Source organism: Bison bison, unplaced genomic scaffold (assembly GCF_000754665.1).
Source record: "Bison bison bison isolate TAMUID 2011002044 unplaced genomic scaffold, Bison_UMD1.0 scf7180017864389, whole genome shotgun sequence".
In the NCBI taxonomy this organism is placed as follows: Eukaryota; Metazoa; Chordata; class Mammalia; order Artiodactyla; family Bovidae; genus Bison; species Bison bison.
In genome coordinates, this window is record NW_011494961.1 from 7,976,820 (window position 1) to 7,997,703 (window position 20,884).

At 43.4% G+C, this 20,884-nt stretch overlaps 1 protein-coding gene and 1 long non-coding RNA gene across 2 annotated transcripts in view; one reads left to right on the forward strand and one right to left on the reverse strand.

The window, feature by feature from the left end:
• The window catches only part of LOC105002087, a 21,971-nt gene continuing 1,087 nt past the window's right edge, over window positions 1–20,884 (reverse strand). The window contains exons 2-3 of the long non-coding RNA XR_826915.1: window positions 6,040–6,137; window positions 1–232 (exon numbers count right to left, since the gene is read on the reverse strand). This is a non-coding gene — a long non-coding RNA (uncharacterized LOC105002087). The remainder of the gene's footprint in view (window positions 233–6,039; window positions 6,138–20,884) is intronic.
• ETNPPL (ethanolamine-phosphate phospho-lyase) overlaps window positions 20,527–20,884 on the forward strand; it is a 19,885-nt gene continuing 19,527 nt past the window's right edge. The window contains exon 1 of the mRNA XM_010858553.1: window positions 20,527–20,758. Within this exon, the coding sequence (XP_010856855.1) occupies window positions 20,703–20,758 (56 nt within the window). The 5' untranslated portion in view covers window positions 20,527–20,702. The remainder of the gene's footprint in view (window positions 20,759–20,884) is intronic.

Below are 20,884 nucleotides of genomic sequence, written 5' to 3' on the forward strand. Positions count from 1 at the left end.
TATTGACAGGGGGAATATATGGGACTCAGGAATGAACAATGAGAGGAAAGACCATCAAAAGACAGCTGCATTAAGAACCACTGAAGTAGAGGCATTTTGGTAAATTTTCACCTGTGTGGTATGCACAGTGTAATCAAAGCTGGACAAGCTAGAATTCCAGTGTCTTTCTTGAGCAGTTCCATACGCCAGAAAACTGAACTTCTGTGTTCCAAGGCTGGCACTACATGATGTACTGTAATAGTAACAAAGACAAAGAGATTAACACCAAGCTTAGGGTACTGAGACTGTCATGAAATAGTCTCTTCCTGTTTAAGTTAATAGTGCAGAATTTTATTGACACTCAATAAAGGTTAACTCATAAACTCTTCTGTCATATAGCAGTTCAGTTCACACTTGTGTTCTCTTAAAGACATTTGCATTTTATCTAAAAGCCAGCTAGCACTGAAGCTCAGCAAGAAATCGGTAAGTAACTCTAATGTTGTTTCCTCTGCAGAGGCCATGCCTCTCACTCACATGCACTTGAGCTGTTTTCTGATACTAGCAATAGGTTCACAACAAACCAAGAAAGCACTCTGGTTCAAGGTCCTTCAAGACCAACGGCTTGAATCTAAGGGATCTGCCAACCCATCCAAACCTAACTGGGTTCTTAGTTCAATATCACATGGGCTCTGTGACCAAACTCTACTCCATCAGTTCAGCTCAACAAAGAGTCACAGAAGTTGCTATCAAGGTCTGTAAAAATAAGACACAAAGGGATTCTACAAGTACGGAGGTAATAGTAATAGCTGTCATTTAATGAGTGTGCACTGCCTACCAGCATGCTAAGTCATCACAAACGTTATCTCGTTTATATCACCCTGGGATTTAGATATGACTTTTTAAATTTTATGTTTATTTTTGGCTGTGCTGGGTCTTCATTGCTTGACGTTTCATTCTGGGCTTTCTCTAGTTGTGGCAAACAGGGGCTGCTCTCTAGTTGCGGTACACAGACTTACGGCTGTGGCTTCTCCTGTTGAAGAGCATAGGCTCTAGGGTGAGAGGGCCTCAGTAGTCGCAGCGCAGGGGCTTAGTTCCTGGACCAGAGATAGAACCTGTGTCCCCTGCATTGGCAAGAAGATTCTTAACCCCTGGACCACCAGGGACCAACAACAGAAACCATTGGTCTCAGTTTACACATTACAAAACTGAAAGAAATCTTAAGTGATTTCCTCCAAGCTCACACAGCTAGAAAATAGCAGCGCCAGAATCTGAAACGAAGCTGATTCTCCACGCTCACCACGAGGCTAAAACTAATGGCCTTGCAGTCAATTTAAAGTTAGAGGTGTGTTCAGGGTGTATAGTGTGGCACAAAGGGACATTTTGGCAAAACTACCTTCATTTCTCACTCTGCATGTCAAGAATGCTGGAAAGGATTATGACTGGATTCAAGGAAGGAAGCTACGAACACTGCTGCTGCTGCTGCTATCGCTTCAGTCGTGTCCGATTCTGTGCGACCCCATAGACGGCAGCCCACCAGGTTCCTCTGTCCCTGGGATTCTCCAGGCAAGAACACTGGAGTGGGCTGCCATTTCCTTCTCCAATGCATGCGTGCATGCTAAGTCGCTTCTGACTCTGCGTGACCCTATGGACAGCAGCCCACCAGGCTCCTCTGTCCACGGGATTCTCTAGGCAAGAATACTGGAGTGGGTTGCCATTTCCTTCTCCTGGGCTACGAACCCTAAAAGACTCCAAATGTATGCTTCTAACAACTGGGAACTGGAAGGGTGATCATCCCCTCCTCTCTAAGACCAGAACCGAAATCAGGAATCACACTACTTGCTAAAAAGGTTTTCTGTCCTCCCATCACAGAATTCTGAGGGGTAAAGGCTTCTTAAATAATCTCACCAATAGAGGGCAGACCCTGAATGCCCAGAAAACTGTATCCTTAAATGCCCTTGGACCCAGTTTCCTTAAAAGCTCACATATAATAAAGAGTTATAGCTGCCAGTCCTCCTGGTTGTATTAGTGACCCCAAATTTATTTCATTTATTTGAAGTAAGGTCTTATTTTTAAGAGAACAGTATCAAAAACAAACTACATGCTTCTACAAATTCCCAATCCCAATAATGCAAGGATTTTTTTTTAGAATAAAACTTACTTATACCATTAGCAGGCTTTCCCAGCAAACCCAAGGACAGATGTGTATTTGATAAAACTCAGAAATCTGAGGGCTAACTGGCAAAGATCAGTTAAAATAAATAAGCTATAAATAAAATATTTGCCCTAGAAAGGCCCACCTACTTGAAAACTGGCAGAAAAAAATTTGCCTTAGTGCTAATAAATTCTTTTGGGGTTTTACTTTGTTTATTACTTATTTATTTCTGGCTTCACTGGGTCTTCATTGCTGCATGCAGGCTATTCTCTAATTGCAGTGCTTGGGCTTCTCATGGGGTGACTCCTATTGTTCTGGAGCACGGGCTTTGGAGCACAGGTGGGTAGTTGTGACCTACACTGGCTTAGTTGCCTCATGGTATATAGGGTCTTCCCACTAATAAATCCTTGATTTTTTAAAATTAAATGAATTCTGTGCTTTTTAAAACAATAACCAATAACCTTATCTTTTATAAAATTACCATGACTGATTTGATAGCCATTTTTAATATAAAACCATTTGATTGTTCAAAAAGTGAAAATTGTCTAGTAGCTGTCTTTCAATATTTCTCAAGCTACCTTTCCCAACCCCACACTTTATTCCAGTCAAAAACACTTTAGCACACAACACATATAAAGCTCCCAGATATGATGAGCAAAGGGAAGTTTCTGTCCTCAAGGTATGTGCAATCTATATAGACACCATCAACCACTGGAAAGCCCTGGGCGCATACAATAAATTTAATAATGATAACACAAAGAAAATGTGGGGGAAATCAAGAGAAATATTAAATAGTTCTTGAACTCATGGGTCTTAAACAGAAGAAAGGTGCTTTCATATTCAGTTCAGTTCAGTTCATTTCAGTTGCTCAGTCGTGTCCAACTCCTTGCGACCCCATGGACTGCAGCACACCAGGCTTCCTTGTCCTTCACCATCTCCCGGAGTTTGCTCAAACTCACGTCCATTGAGTTGGTGATGCCATCCAACCATCTCATCCTCTGTCATCCTCTTCTCCTCCTGCCTTCAATCTTTATGGTCATGATTTTCAACCCCTGAATCAGATTTTTCTTAGCACATGAAGACATTCTGACTGGAGAGGAACGGAGGCTCTGGTCTACTTGCAAATGAGTTTGTGTCTGCGTATGGACTTTTTATAGAAAAACCTTTCATATAAGGAAGTGTAGAAAAACCCACATTACTAATGGACACTGTACAGGCAGAACAGAAGCCTGTCCTGGAGAAGACCAGAGTCCTGGGGCTTGTCCCTGAAACAAGGGGTGACTTTGGGCAGTGGTGACTCTCAAGGTTAGAGGAATTTGAAATGGGGTTTCCCACCAAACATGGAGACTGGTCGTCCTGCTCAGACTTACAAACATTCCAGTAAAGAGTGCAGCTAGATTGAGGAGAACGGCATGCACTTTCTCCCACAACCTCTACTGATGACCAGCTGTGCTTCCTGAGGTGCAAATGAGAAAGCAGATTGAGGGTTCCAAAACAGAACAGACGTTTGGAAATAAAGAAAGTTTCACTCATTTCGGAGCTTGAAATCAACTATCTATAACATAATGCCTGAAAATAAACCCCTTTTACACTCTTCAAGGTTATCCAAATTTAAAACACATGGATAGTTTGCTGCTGCTAAGTCGCTTCAGTCGTGTCTGATTCTGTGCAACCCCAGAGACAGCAGCCCACCAGGCTTCCCCGTCCCTGGGATTCTCCAGGCAAGAACACTGGAGTGGGTTGCCATTTCCTTCTCCATAATTATCCGCCCCCGCCCTGGCAAAAAAATCTCTATCTTCCTGTTTCAAATCATATCCTGTGGCTAATAATCAGCAAAAATCAACTAACACGTATTTCACAAACTTTCTTGGATATAGAACCTTGCTCAGTGTGACCACCATTGCAAAAGAAAGGGAACTGGATGCCTAAGAGCACCAGCATTATGACTACAAGCAAAAACAAGCTCCAGATAAGCCTGGGTATTTATTACTATAAGCATTATTACCAACTTAGTATAAGATAACGTATTTTTCTAACATTTCCCAATTTAAAAATCATTTCACATTGATTTTATCATCTGAATCTTATAGAATCTATAAGAACCAGTTGGGGAAAATGAAATGGCCTGGCTGTAAGTCCCCCACAGGAGGGGGGGACTGAATCCCGCCCCAGGCAAGAGAAAGTACACGGGTCTGAGAAGATCTCTGGACTGCAGGTAATGAGGAGGGAGCCTCAGACCCATTTTATACAAAATGAAGACAGCGATATAGAGGAGGACGGTACCCTTTCAGGGCTGGGGATTAAGACTAACCTCCAACTCTGAGCCTTTCCTGGCCTTCCAGCACTACTAGACTTCGTGACTTCCTGAGCCAGGGGTGGGAAAGAGTCTGGTTTGGGGCCCGAAATAATTTACTAAAGTATCCTAGCCATTAACCGCAAGACCCAACCCTTGCAGAGCATTAATCACATCTCAGGACTATACAGATATCTATTTCCTCTCCCTCCCTTCCAGCATCAGCTATCTTACTTTACCTGAGGAAACTGAAGAAGAGAAAACGTAAGACCACATTTTGACCAAGATCACACACCTACGCTCAGAGCCAGGCCCTGAACTCAGGCCGTCTGCCCACCTAGTTATGCTTACCCCAGGAGGGACCACCACTGCCAGGGCACTAAAGAGTGCCGCTCCACAGTGACAGGGCCTGGAAAGCTTGCTTGTAAAAACCCTTTATTTAGAAGGCTTTCACAGGGCTTTTCTGGTGGCTCAGTGTTAAGAGTCCACCTGCCAATGCAGGAGCCATTGGTTCAATCCCTGGTCCAGGAAGACCGTACATACCATGGAGCAACTAAGCCCAGGAACCCATACGTCTCAGTCACTGAAGCCCGAGAGCCCGGGAGCCCGTGCTCCACAAGAGAAGCCACCGCAATGAGAAGCCCTCACTGCACGGAAAAGTAGCCCCACTCACCACAACCAGAGAAAGCCCGCACAGCAACAAGGCCCAGCACACCCAGAAATAAATAACTAAATAAAGTTATAGAATGGCTTTCACAATCTTGGCACGTGAATGTTGCAGTTTGGGTAACAACTGGACTCCCCAGGTGGTGCAGTGGATAAGAATCTGCCTGCCAGTGCAGAGGACATGTATTCAATCCCTGGTCCAGGAAAATTCCACGTGTTGTGGAACAACCAAGACTTTGTGCTACAACTACTGAAATCCACATGCTCTAGAGTCTGCGACGAAGAGTAGCCCTCACTCTCTGCAACTAGAGAAAGCCCTTGAGCACCAGGGAAGACCCAGCACAGCCATAAATAAATAAAATTATATTTGAAATAAAGGAATCTGATAACAATCAACCTAAAGCAATAATAGGAATCTACTTTTTAAAAAATATTTATTTGTTTGGCTTTGTCAGGTCTTCATCGCGGCACTCGGGATCTTAGCATCAGGCAGGACCTTTCGTTGGGATACACGGACGCTCTAGGTGTGGCATGTGGGCCCCGGAACACACAGGCTCAGTAACTGCCCCGTGTGGGCTTAGTTATTCTGCAACACCTGTGACCTAAGTTCCCCGATCAGGGATTGAACCATGTCTCCTGGATTGCAAGGCAGATCCATAACCACTGGATCACCAGGGAAATCCCAATAGTAGGAATTTAAATGTAAGAAAGTCAAAGAGCATCAAAGGCAGAGCAGACCCTTCACAAGGAAAGCATGAGGCCTGGCGATTTAAATTACAAGGAGATTTGTTGAAGAGCAAAGAAAAACATAGAGTATATTTCTTAAAACTGACAGCATTGTTTTTTTCCAAATAAAAATACTTCTGTATCAACAGCATCTTAAACCCCTTAGCGACAGATCTTTATGAAGGATAAAGTGAGGAAAGAAATGATTAAAGCTTCTACGAACCTTCATAATTGATGTATGTGATCAGTTGATTCTCTTTTAGTTAATTCCTCTGGGAAAATGAGATGTCTGTAACATGGGAATTCTCAGGTCTTCCATTCCTACAAATTAAAGAGCAGAAGTCATTAATTAATGTCCTATCAAAACCAGACATCTTACATATATAATAATAGTAACAACTGCAGTAATGGCTAACACTTATTAAACACAAGATGTAATGCCAAGCATAATTCTAAGTGCTTTACTGTTTTATCTCATTTGATCTTCCCAACAACCTAATTTTTGCCTTATTTTTCATAAAAGGAAATTGAATCATATACCCAAAAATTAGACAGCCAGCAAACAACAGAGCCAGCATTTGTATCAAGCAATCTGACTCCAAGACCTAAACTCTTAACCCATGAACGTATGATATGTCATTTAATTTAAGCCTACTCATAATCCTGTCCTGGGAGATGCTTTTTACAGCTCACAAAATTGTGGCTCAAATGGGTTAAGCAGTTGAAACAGAGCTCAAATTCAGGTCAGTCTGTCTCCAAAACTCCTATTCCTTCTACCATGGTTTCCCTAAAAGGAAAAGAGATGCCAAAGATGAAGATGAGCGACAGGTCTGGGAAAGGAACTCTCCACAGACGCAAACCAGATGTCAGCTGGGGTCTCCCCTGCCCCCTTGAAATCTAGGAAACAGTGTCTATAAACTATTTTGTACATGTTGGGAGAAGTCCCAGGAGGGGTTGAAGTGTTTTCTCCTGGCCAGCTCAGCTTCCAGTTTCCACCTGTGCTGAGCCCTGGTTCCCACTCTCCACCATGGACCCCATGATGGAATTCAACCCCAGTCCCTTGATTTCCACAGCAGTCCCCAGGTGTGCGTACCAGACAACCCTGCTCTTTAAAAAACTGTTTCCTTGACTTTTTTCTCCTACACCCGAGCTCCAGCTTCCACTGATGACCCTCCTCTCTCTCTCCTTCCCCCTGCTCTCTTCACCTTGAACCCCAAATCTCCGGAACAAGAATCCCTCCACTTTCCCAGGCAGCGCCGTTCAGTCTCATGACCCCTCTGACCCAAGACCCTCCCTGACGCCTACAGTCTCAGATCCAGAAAGCTCCTCAAGGCATTTTCCTTTCCACAGTAGTTCTCCCTTTCAGAGAATGCATGACTCTGGCTCTGGCCGCAGCAGCTGCCCCCACTACAAAACCCACCTCGAATCTTCCCATCAGGTCAACCTGGGCTGGGGAGGAATTTCAAGGCAACAAAAGCTGAATGTCAAGAAAACCTCAGCATATTTTTTTTTTTGAAGTTTATAGTTTCAAACTAGACACCAATTTACTGCCATTTTAAAAAATAAAACATATATATTTCATAACCTTGGCTGCTCCAGGCTGCATCTCCACATCCCTTAATACCAGCAGCAAAGGGGGAAGAAAGGAATCTCGTTGACCAAGTCTTTGGCAGCCACTCGGCTCTGAAGGCTTGCCAGTTTCTGGGAGGCTGCTTGCTGGCGGCTGACCTGGGTCCCTGGCGCTCCCATCTCCCCTGTGTACTCTTTTTTTTGGATCCACTGGGTCTTTGTTGTTGCATGTGGGCTTTCTCTAATTGTGACAAGCAGGGGTTACTCTTCACTGTGGTTCATGGGCACATGGGCTTCAGTGGTTGCAGCATGCCAATGGGTTCCCTTCCCAGGGAAGTCCCTAAATTTACATTTACTCTTAGAATTATTTTGAGTACCTACTATATGCCAGGCTCTGGACAAAACACGAGGGATGCAGTGGGGAAAGATCAGACCCTGTCTCTGGCCCATGGACCTTTAATTCCTGAGAGGAAAAATTCGGCTTTAAACACACCTAATTTATTAATTACAATCATGACAAGTGCTACAAAGGGAAAGGATGAGATGCTGTGAAAATACTGGAAAAAGATAGGCTGACTCACAGCCACGTTGGTTTCCTAAGTGGGGAGCAGCGAGGCTGATGGAGGTTGAAGACACCAGCATCGAGCATGGTTGAAGCTGGGATCTGAGCGGAGTGTGCAGAGATGAGGGTAGGGTGCGCATCATGAGAGCAGCTCCAAGCAGGGCCATTGCGCCTGGAGGTGAGCTGAAAAGAGGGAACAAGCAAGAAGCGAGGCTGTGGGACACAGGGCTAGCAGCCCTTGCTTGGGACTGCGGATTGTGTTCCGAAGATGAATGTGAAATCATGAAGTATTTGCAGGGACGGGGAATGATGCAGCTCTCATGCTAAAGGTGTCTCTTTGGCTGCTCTGAGGATGAGGCACTGGAAGGGACCCATGAGGAGCCCTGGGGCAGTAATAAAGAGGCCGCTGGTGTAATTCAGGCAAGAGATGATGAGATCTCAGACTAGGAATAACAGCCATGTTGAAATGGCCCTGTGGCCTTTCTCCTATTGAAATGTTCCTCACACTTGCCTGATAAGAATCTGTGACGTTCATTAAAAATACAGGTTCCCAGAGTCCCATGCTGCAATGGGGTGGAGTTTGGGAATCTGTACTTTTTTTTTTTTTTTAATCTGGTTGTTTATTTTTCTATTATTGATTTTTAAGAATTCCTTATTATATTTGTAAACATGTGACAATTAGCTTTTTTATTATAATGTAAGCACCAGATATTAAGTTGTTGATTGCTAGACATCCATACTTTAAACAAACTTCCTGAGGGATTCCTTTCAGTAGACAAACTTGTCCCGTGTTACCCTGCAGTGTACACTGAGAAATAGACCTTCCTTTCCCCTGCAAAATAATTCAGTTTCTAAAGATGGTGCTTTTCATGACCTCAGTCAGCAGAGGATGCAGGAGAAATCTCACCGTTCACAGAATGCATTCCCTATTTGGCACTTCTTCTGTAATACAGGTCCAATTTTAGGTTACCTACATTTGTGGGTTTTAGGTGTGTTTCTTCACACATGAGCTTTTTTCTCTTTGTTTTGGGTTTTTTAAATAATTTATTTGTTTTATTTTTGGCTGTGCTGGATCTTAGTTGCTGCACGCAGGCTTTCTCTAGTTGCAGAGAGCAAGGGCTACCCTCTAGCTACGGTGCACGGGTTTCTCCTTGCAGTGGCTTCTTTAGTGGTGGAGAACAAGATCTAGGAGCTTGGGCTTCAGTAGTCGTGGCACACGGGCTCAGTAGTAGTGGCTCCAGGGCTTAGTTGCTCTGTGGCATGTGGAATCTTCTGAGACCACGGATTTAACCCGTGTCCCCTGCATTGGCAGGAGGATTCCTACCCACTGTACCACCAGGGGAGTCTTCTTCTTTTTTTTTTTTCTTTTTTCTTGTAGTATTAATTTATGTGCAGCTGTCAAGAGAGGCAAAAAGGAGGTACTTCTGCAAAAACTACCAGGAACAGCAGGATTGTAGAACAATAGATGGAGCTAGAGTCTAGCTCTATATTCGTTCTATAAACATCCTGCGGAACTCAGCCCATCTCCCCCGACCATCAACTGCTGACCTGGGGACGTCTTACTTGCCCCCAACCTCTGCCAGCTTCTACACAGGAAAACATCAAGACCTTACATGGATTATGTGCTTGGAAAATGCTTTCCAATATTGTCTTAGTTGCATATGATCCAGGTGGAGTAAGAAGGAGTTTTTTGTACTTCATCCATCCAGTTATCCTCTATCAATTTATCTACACAGAGAGCAGAGCACAGTGGGTAGAAGGAAAAGTTTAGGAATCAGTCTACCAAAGTTCAAGTCCTGACTCTTTCAGTTATTAATTGGAGAAGTTACTTAATCTCTTTGCTTTTCAGTTTTCACACATGAAAAACCAAAATAATTATGGTATACTACTTTGTTCAGGCTGTAATAAGGAAGTACCACAGATTGAATCGAGACAAGCGGCAAGGGGGAGGGGACAACTTTTTGTTGTTGTGCCACCAGACATGTGGAATCTTAGTTCCCCAACCAGGGATCAAACTCATGGCCCCTGCATTAGAGGGATGGAGTCTTAACCACTGGACCACCAAGGAAGTCCTCCATTATGCATTTATTTATGTGACTAAGCACTGCATGCAGAACTTCCCCAACTAGGGATTGGACCCATGCCCCCATTGGAAGCACAGTGTCTTAACCAATAGACCATGAGGCAAGTCCCAAGGGCAGAACCTTTAAAAGAATAGCCTTTGAGGATACCACAAAAACTGGTTACAAAATGTGCTCACCACAGGGAACTCTGCTCAATATTATGTAGTAACTTGAATGGGAAGAGAGTGGGGGAGAATGGATACATACTGTGAATATGTACAGCCCAGCCGCTTTGCTGTGCACCCAAGACTATGGCAACATTATTAACCAGCTACAGTCCAACATAAAAGAAAAGAGAAAAGAGGAAAAAAGAATACAAGGATGGGCCAGTATTAGAAAACTATTAGTGTAACCTGCCACTATTAATAAATCAAATAATAAAAATCATATGATTACCTCAAAGGGGGAAAAAAAAAACGCTCACTTTGGCAGCACATTTACTAAAACTGGAATGATACAGAGAAGATTCGTATGGTCCCTGAGCAAGGATGGATGAGTATTCATGAAGCATTCCATATTTTTATTAAGGGGTGGGGGGGAAATCTGGTTACAACCAATTAGGGCCAAGATGGCAGAAGATTCCACTTCCAGTAGGCCTTGAACTTCACTGTACTCTCATTGTAATATTAGCATATGCTGAATGACAGTTCCCAGGCTGACCATAATAGGTCAAAAAGTGGGTGGTGGCCCCATTCTTGGAGATTCCTGCCCTTCCTTCAAAATAGTTAGCATAATTATTAGCATAACAAAATAGTTAGTTTAACAGATATTCCTTTTTTTGTTAGCATATAAAATTACCCAGCCCATAACAACTAAATGACCCCATACCCCGGGGCCACTCTCACCTTCTGAAACAGACTATTGTTGTTGTTCTTCAGTCCCTAAGTCATGTCCAATTCTTTGCCACCCTGTGCACTCCAGCATGCCAGGCTTCCCTGTCCTTCACTTTCTCCCTGAGTTTGGTCAAACTCATGTCCATTGAGTCAGAGATGCCGTCCAACCATCTCATCCTCTGTCACCCCCTTCTCCAGTCTTTCCCAGCATCAGGGTCTAATCCAATGAATTGGGTCTTCACGCCAAGTGGCCAAAGTATCAGAGCTTCATTTTCAGCATCTGACGCAGACTACATTTTGCTATATGATGTGGATTTAGATAAACTCACTCTCCCTATACTGTGGCTCACTCTTGAATTCTTTCCTGCTTGAAGCCGAGAACCCCCACTTGGTGGGCTGTCCCAGGGAGTTGCCTGGGACAAGGATTTGACCTGGAATGTGACCATTCTTTCCTGTCCCATTCTCCTGCAATAGAATGGCATGGTTGTTGCTGCTGTTTAGTCACTCAGTTGTGTCCAGCTCTTTGCAACCCCACTGACTGTAGCCCACCAGGCTCCACTGTCTATGGAATTCTCCAGGCAAGAGTACTGGAGTGGGTTGCCATTTCCTTCTCCAAGGGATCTTCCCAAACCAAGGGTCAAACCCAAGACTCCTGCCTTGCAGGCAGATTCTTTACCACCGGGCCACCAGGGAAGCTCATAGAATGACTGAGACAACATAAGTTTATTTTCTCACAATTCTGGAAGCTAGAAGTTTCTTCAGAGGTTTCTTCGGAGGCCTTGCTCCTTGGCTTGCAGATGGTCATCTTCTCCCTGTGTCTTACCATGGTCTTCCCTCTGTACATGTGTATGTCTGTGTCCTCATCTTGAAACCAAGCAGGACCCTGTGGGGGCCTCCCAGGTACAAATCCTTTTAGTATGCTGGCCCTCCCTCCCATTTCTTGTTTGTAGGAAATAGAGTTCATTCAGCCTCCTTGACCTTCCCTGAGTTCCACAGAGCAGATTAAACAGGTGCTAATCAGGGGAGGAAAGGAATGCAGAAACAGGGGAGGAGCAGTCAAGCAAGGAGATCCAATCAGTCTATCCTAGAGGAAATCAACCCTGAATATTCACTGGAAGGACTGATGCTGAAGCTGAAGCTCCAATACTTTGGCCACCTGATGCAAAGAGCCAACTCACTGGAAAAAGAAAACCCTGATTCTGGGAAAGGTCATGGTTGGATAGGATCATGGCTCAATGGACAGGAGACTGAGCAAACAGGAGAAGGTGAAGGACAGAGAAGCCTGGTGTGCTACAGTCCACGGGATCACGGAGAGTCAGACATGACTGAGCAACAACAAGAAGTCAAGAAAACCAGTGGGTTAGGGTCCTGATTCCTTCTCAGGGAATATCCATAACAATATATCTCCGAGTTCTTCTGCAAGAACTAAGCTCTTCCTCCCCTTGGTGGAAGATGGTAACTTCAGGCTGAGCATAAGACTCCTGTTACCTCACCACTAACCCATCATTAGAGAGTCACATACCCTGCAGCCCTAACTCCAAATTTTGTCTATTAAAAACCCTTCTCTGAAAAGCATCAGTGACTTCACGGTTTCTGAGGACCCATTCTCCTTGTTGGCTCTGCTGTAAACCTTTCTCTGTTCCAAACTCTGACATGTCAGATTGTTTGGCCTTGCTGTGCATCGGACCCACAAACTTGAGTCCGGCAACAGCTGGAGAACCTCTGTTGCTGGGCACATACACTGCATTCACCTTTGCACGTTTCTCACTGACCAAAACATTAAAACCTGCTGTTCAAACTCTTCTCAGCAAACTACTGGGTGGAATTCTTTAAGTCCCAGACTCGTGTGGGCTGTGCTTTCTCATTTCAGGCATGTATGTACCAGTGTGGTTTGCTTGATCCAACCTAGATGGTTGAGAAATCAGTGATGTTCAGGTCAGAACCCACTCAGCAGGGTGAGCCAATCAATAGGGTCAGGACCCAAGCTGAGTGAATGTCAAGGGAGGAAGGCACGTCTGCACCCACCCCTACAGTCCTAGGATGGAGAAGCACAAGAGAAAATATATCAAAAATACCTCTGGTATTTGACAAAGTATTGCATAGGGCAATCTGTTGATTTTATCCATCTTTATTCTGGTGCTATTATGTGTCTGTCTTTATATTTAAAGACCATTTGTGGTACTTAGTTAATTTTATATATCCTACAGTGTGAAAGAAATTAAACAATTTTGGGAAATGATGTTTTATGTTAACTTGCTTTCCCATTAAAGACAATGAGTCTAAGTATTTCTCTCCTTAAAAAAAAAAATGGTTAAGAGGTAAGCTGGCAGTCAACACCCAAGAGCTAAATGATGGTAAGAACTTTAAAATCTTCAAAACAAGATTAGTAAGTCTTTAAATGGGTTTTCCTTTCAGTATGTCAACAAACATTTATCAGCCTGCCATACACCCTCAAAGCTCACTGGGTAAAGAATCTCCCTGCAATGCAGGAGACCCGGGTTTGATCCTTGGGTGGGGAATATCCCCTGGAGAAGGAAAAGGCAACCTACTCCAGAATTCTTGCCTGGAGAATCCCAGAGACAGAGGAACCTGGCAGCCTACAGTCCGTGGGGTCACAAGAATCGGACACTACTTAGCAACCAAACCACCACCACCATATGCCAAGGGTTGGGCTAGTGCTGGGGTACATTGATGAATAAAACAGATAAAGACCCAACAAAGAGGGAATTAAGACAGAGGAACAGAAGAGATATTAGTTTTTTATATTCACTAAGAACTGTTTGAAACAGAATAGTCCAGGATGATATCTCTGAGGCTGACTATGGAATATAAACTGAAACAAATATAGTATATGAATTTGATTAAAGACAAGGGAGATAGGTGTGGTGTGTGTGTGCTGGGTGGTAGGGGTGGGATGGAAGGTGTCGAAAATGAGCCTGGAGAATAAAGCTGGAAGTCACTGATGGGTTTCAAGGAGGGAATGGACACTGCATAGGGTCGGAAGCGGAAGCAAGGAAATGAGTTAATAGAGTATATTTACAGAGTGTTGGCAAAATGCAGAAGGCTTACACAGGGTGGTAGTAGATCGGGTGATAGCACATAGATTTAAAGGTATATTTTAAAGTGGAGGCAGCAGGACTTAAAATAATTCAACAGGAGGACAGAGTTGAGAAAAAGATAAGATTATCCAGGGCTCCTAGTCTTCTGGCTTAGGATAATTTCCTTCAGTTTATTTCCTTCAAAGCATTTACCACAATTAAAGCTTTTTAAGGCATTATCTTGTTGATTTCTTTACTTTCTTACTGAGTCCAGCAAAGGAGAAAAGGAAAGATATTCCCATCTGAATGCAGAGTTCCAAAGAATAGCAAGGAGAGATAAAAAAGCCTTCCTCAGCGACCAATGCAAAGAAATAGAGGAAAACAACAGAATGGGAAGGACTAGCTATCTCTTCAAGAAAATTAGAGATACCAAGGGAACATTTCATGCAAAGATGAGCTCCATAAAGGACAGAAATGGTATGGACCTAACAGAAGCAGAAGATATTAAGAAGAGGTGGCAAGAATACACAGAAGAACTGTACAAAAAAAAAACTTCACAACCCAGATAATCACGATGGTGTGATCAGTCACCTACAGCCAGACATCCTGGAACGTGAAGTCAAGTGGGCCTTAGAAAGCATCACTACAAACAAAGCTAGTGGAGGTGATGGAATTCCAGTTGAGCTATTTTAAATCCTGAAAGATGATGTTGTGAAAGTGCTGCACTCAATATGCCAGCAAATTTGGAAAACTCAGCAGTGGCCACAGGACTGGAAAAGGTGAGTTTTCATTCCAATCCCAAAGAAAGGCAATGCCAAAGAATGCTCAAACTACCACACAATTGCACTCATCTCACACGCTAGTAAAGTAATGCTCAAAATTCTCCAAGCCAGGCTTCAGCAATATGTGAACCATCAACTTCCAGATGTTCAAGCTGGTTTTAGAAAAGGCAGAGGAACCAGAGATCAAATTGCCAACATCCGCTAGATCAGCGAAAAACCAAGACAGTTCCAGAAAAACATCTATTTCTGCTTTGACTATGCCAAAGCCTTTGGCTGTGTGGATCACAAAAAAACTGTGGAAAATTCTGAAAGAGATGGGAATACCAGACCATCTGACCTGCCTCCTGAGAAACCTGTATGCAGGTCAGGAAGCAACAGTTAGAATTGGACATGGAACAACAGACTGGTTTCAAATAGGAAAAGGAGTATGTCAAGGCTGTATATTGTCACCCTGCTTATTTAACTTATATGCAGAGTACTTCACGAGAAACGCTGGGCTGGAAGAAGCACAAGCTGGAATCAAGATTGCCGGGAGAAATATCGGTAACATCCGATATGCAGATGACACCATCTAAAAAGCCTCTTGATGAAAGTGAAAGAGGAGAGTGAAAAAGTTAGCTTAAAGCTCAACATTCAGAAAACTACAATCATGGCATCTGGTCCCATCACTTCATGGGAAATAGATGGGGAAACAGTGGAAACAGTGTCAGATTTTATTTTGGGGGGCTCCAAAATCACTGCAGATGGTGACTGCAGCCATGAAATTCAGTTCAGTTCAGTTCAGTTCAGTCGCTCAGTCGTGTCCGACTCTTTGCGACCCCATGAATTGCAGCACGCCAGGCCTCCCTGTCCATCACCAACTCCCGGAGTTCACTGAGACTCACATCCATCGAGTCAGTGATGCCATCCAGCCATCTCATCCTCTGTTGTCCCCTTCTCCTCCTGCCCCCAATCCCTCCCAGCATCAGAGTCTTTTCCAATGAGTCAACTCTTTGCATCAGGTGGCCAAAGTACTGGAGTTTCAGCTTTAGCATCATTCCTTCCAAAGAACACCCAGGACTGATCTCCTTTAGAATGGACTGGTTAGATCTCCTTGCAGTCTAAGGGACTCTCAAGAGTCTTCTCCAACACCACATTTCAAAAGCATCAATTCTTTGGCGCTTAGCTTTCTTCACAGTCCATCCCTCATATCCATACATGACCACTGGAAAAACCATAGCCTTGACTAGACGGACCTTTGTTGGCAAAGTAATGTCTCTGCTTTTGAATATGCTATCTAGATTGGTCATAACTTTCCTTCCAAGGAGTAAGTGTCTTTTAATTTCATGGCTGCAATCACCATCTGCAGTGATTTTGGAGCCCCCCAAAATAAAGTCTGACAGTGTTTCCACTGTTTCCCCATCTATTTCCCATGAAGTGATGGGACCAGATGCCATGATTGTAGTTTTCTGAATGTTGAGCTTTAAGCCAACTTTTTCACTCTCCACTAACCATGAAATTAAAAGACGCTTACTCTTTGGAAGGAAAGTTATGACCAGCCTAGATAGCTATTCAAAAGCAGAGACGTTACTTTGACAACAAAGGTCCGTCTAGTCAAGGCTATGGTTTTCCCAGTGGTCATATATGGATGTTAGGGTTGGACTATAAAGAAAGATGAGCACCGAAGAACTGATGCTTTTGAACTCTGGTGTTGGAGAAGACTCTTGAGAGTCCCTTGGACTGCAAGGAGATCCAACCAGTCCATTCTAAAGGAGACCAGTCCTGGGTGTTCACTGGAAGGACTGATGTTGAAACTGAAACTCCAGTACTTTGGCCACCTCATGGGAAAAGTTGACTCATTGGAAAAAACCCTGATGCTGGGAAGGACTGGGGGCAGGAGGAGAAGGGGACAACAGAGGATGAGATGGCTGGTTGGCATCACTGACTCAATGGACATGGATTTGGGTAGACTGTGGGAGTTAGTCATGGACAGGGAGGCCTGGCGTGCTGTGATTCATGGGGTCACAAAGAGTCGGACACAACTGAGTGACTGAACTGAACTGAACTGAACTGAGTCCAGGAAGAATAATGCTGTCCAGGTGAAAAGTAATGCATTATCCAGCAATCCCACTCCAGGGCATATACCATAAAGAGCTATATGCACTCCAATGTTTACAGCAGCACTGTTTACAATAATCAAGACAAGGAAGCACCTAAATGTCCCCTGACCAATGAATGCATAAAGGAGGTGCAGTACATATATATAATAGAATATAACTCAGCCATAAAAAAGAATGAAATAATGTCATTTGCAGCAACATGGATGAACCTAGAGATTGTCGTACTGAGTGAAGTAAACCAAAGACAGAAAGACAAATATCGTATGATGTTGCTTATATGTTAAAAAGAAAAAAAAAAAAAGATACAAATGAACTTGTATACATAACAGAAATAGGCAGGCCCACAGACAGAAAAAAAAAACAAAAACTTATGGTTATCAAAGGGGAAAGGGAGAAGAGGGATAAATTAGGAGTTTGGGATTAACATATATACATTATTGTATATATAAATTTGGAGAAGGAAATGGCAATCCACTCCAGTACTCTTGCCTGGGAAATTCCATGGACAGAGGAGCCTGATGGGCTACAGTCCATAGGTGGCAAAGAGTCAGACATGACTTGGCAACAACAACATATATTAAAATAGATAACCATCAAGAACCAACTGGGAAGAGGGAACTATAGTCAATATTTTGTAATAACCTGTAAGGGAAAAGAATCTCAAAAAGAATATGTTTATATATAAAGCATATATACGCATATCACTGAATCACTTTTCTGTACAAATGAAAATAACACAGCATTGTAATTCAACTATACTTCAATTTTTTAAAAATCAAAATTAAAAGTAATGCAAAGCACATAGGTAATTTAAAATTTTTAATTTGCTAATAGTCACATTAAGAAGATGTGTAATTATATATATTTAAATTATATATATATTATATATATATATATATATGGCCATGCACCATGCAGGATCTTAATTCCCCAACCTAGGATTGAACCCATGCCCCCTGTGATGGAAGTACTAAGTCTTAACCACTATATATTTTCATGATATATTTTACTTAATCCCATAAATCCAAAATATTATTTCAATAAGCAAACAAAATCAGAAATAATGAGAGATTTTACTACTCTTTTTATACTGAGTCTTCACAATATGGTGTGTCTTTTCCACCGACAGCACATCTCAAGTCAGCCTAGCAACAGTTCAAGTCCTTAATAACCGCCTGTGGCTAGTGGCTTTGTACCGGGTGGGCACTGCAGATCCGCAGTAGCAGGCACTCAAGGCAGACATGTTCAGTCTGGTTCACTGTTCTTCTCCAGCAACTGAAACATTCAGTGGCACATAGAGAGTATTTGATATATCGCGAATGAGCGAACAGATGCCTAGTGGTGGGGGTGTGTACTGGAGGCCATAATTTTGGGGATGGACTCAAAGCTTCCACTTGGATTCCTCTTGGTCCAGACAACTTGGTCGGAGGCATCTAAGAGACGTCACAATGAAGATGTCAAGAAAGGAAGTGGATGGGACGTGGTGGTAAAAGAACAAGAAAAAGAGAAGGAAAAGGTGGAAGGAAGGAAGGAAGGGAAGGAAGGAAGAAAGAAAGAGGAAATGAGAATCTGGGACTGAGAGAAATCTGAGTGAATATGTAATTTTGGTATTTGATGATTTCTAAATCCAAGGGAATCATTTCTGGATTACCTGAGGAAAGAGTGCAGAACAAAGAGAAAGCCTAGGACCCCATGCACAGAGATACCAACATTGAAATGTTGAGAATGTTGAGCTAGAGAAGAAAATCAGGAATGTGTGGTCGCGTCAAGAAATCAAAAAATGAAGAGTTTCAAGAAGAAAGGAGTAGCCAGCCCTGCTGAAAGTTCTGGTTTAAAAAAAAAAAAAAAAAAAAAACCAAAAAAAACCAGAGAATAAAAAACAAAGAATACAAGAGCATTGAGACCTTAACAATTATCCCGACACACATTTCACAATCATGATCTCTTTTTAGCCCTGCTTTGTAATGCTTTTAGTTAGAGAATGATTGAGGTTTTTTCTTTAATACGAAATTTGAACATTTTAAAGAAATTTGGCCTCCAAAAGGTCAAGAAACCCAGCTAGTTTATGCAAGAACTAGGTCAAGAACCCAAGACCCTAGGGACTTCCCTGGCAGTCCAGTGGTTAAGACTCCAAGCTTCCACTGCAGGCTGCATCCGTTTAATCCCTGGTTGGGGAACTAAGACCCCCCACATTACAGCAGAGCAGCCAGAATAAATAATAAAAGAGAGCTCAAGACCAGGATTATTTATTTTTTTTTTTTTTCAGGATTATTTATTTAAAGAACATACTTTAAAGCACTGGAAATAACTGGAGGTTTATGGAGGGAGCCTGTCTGTATGTGGCTTCACTAGCTGGTTTGAGAGTCGATGTACACTTGGCAGTATCTTTCAAGTGTGTGAACAAGACCGAGATTACATGACTGGGATTTCTTGCAAGCTTCCTAAATGTCTTCTCCCCTTCATTGATAACACCTAGAATTCTTAACATGTTTTTCCTCATAGAACTCCATTTCTCAACCTATCTTAGGCAATGAAATAATCCTACTAATCCTGCAGGAAATCAATATTAATTAATAACTTTATTCAAGAGAAAGGTAAGTTACAAACATTTATCAAGCATGTTCTTACTGGTAAAATAAGCTTTCTCTGCTGTCTTAAAAACACAAAGAATGAAACGATCTCATCTAAACTCTATGGCTAAGCAGTTGTGTGACCTTGAATAATAAGATTTTACCTTTCCTGTACCTAGGTGTCCTTATCTACAAAGCACAGGGGATAAATCAGATGATCTCTACTTCTTCAAATAGTTTATGATTTAGTGTTATAGTTAATTAGGTTTCCTTCTGTCCACATATTTAACTTTAAATTTGATCAGTGAGAGAAGAGAACCCTGAAGGAAGTCAAGAAACCTAGGAATGAATTCAGGTTCCCCATCAGGTAGACCTGTAATAACTGTTCCCATATGTTAAATAAGGTGGTAACTTTCAGGCTTACCTCAGTCAGGGTTGTTACAATGCTTTGTAATCTGTACCGTTTCAGAGAAACTACAAGTGCAATTATCTCTAAAGCAGGTGTTTGAAACCGGGGTATATATTATCCCTCCCAACAAATAACAGACTGAGTTCCTGTGATTAACCCTTTGGGTGTGTGACTTCTTACTCTTGTTTAAGCAGATTTTGGTATTGAAACTTGCTCAAAAGGAGAATGGAGACAAAAGTCCTGTTATCTCCAGGGAGTGCCTATCTTTGAATGTGTACAAATAAAGGGAGAAAGGAAAGAAGAAAGGAGGGAAGAAAAGAAAGAAAAAAAGAAAGGAGGTCTTCCCAAGTGGTCCAGTGGCTAAGACTCCCTGCTCTCGATGCAAGCGGCCCAGATCCTGCGTGCCACAACTAAGACTCAGTGCAGCCAAATAAATAAATAAATATTTTAAAAAGAGAGTGGGAAGGAGGGAATTCATAGGCAGAAAAGGAGGAAAGGCCATGGCGAGGCAGTCTTAGAAAAATAAAAGGCGAGTTAGGAGAACAACTATGGGGAGGGGAAGTGGGCAGCAGGGCGGGAAGGGAGCGAGTTAGCCTGGGGCAAGAGCGGAGGCGGGGGTTGGGGGTGGCGACTGAGTGGCTAGCCCAGGCACTGGCCAGGCGGGCACCAGGCGGAGGAGGGAGGAGGAGGGTGGGGCTTGGCGAAGGGCAAAGGCGGGGCAAGACTTAAAAGGGAGATGACCCCAGCGGGTTGACACCGACCTCGACCTCCGACGCCCAGGGCCAGGGGACCCAACGAGGGAAAACAGGGAAGGGCCGCAGCTGAGGCCGTCCGCGGGCTCCGGACGCGGGCGCAGGGACTGGAGCGGGAAACCTCTGGGGGCGCCCGGCACCCTGCCACCATGTGCGAGCTGTACAGCAAGCAAGAGACCCTGGCTCTGAGGAGAAAACACATCGGGTAAGGGCTCCCCAGCCCAGAAGAGAGGCGCAGAGAGTGGGAATCACCAGGTCACCAGCGCAGGGAGCGGAGAGCTGAAGCGGGGCCGGGAGCTGGCTGGCTGGGGTCCCGCGGGGAGCGGGACCT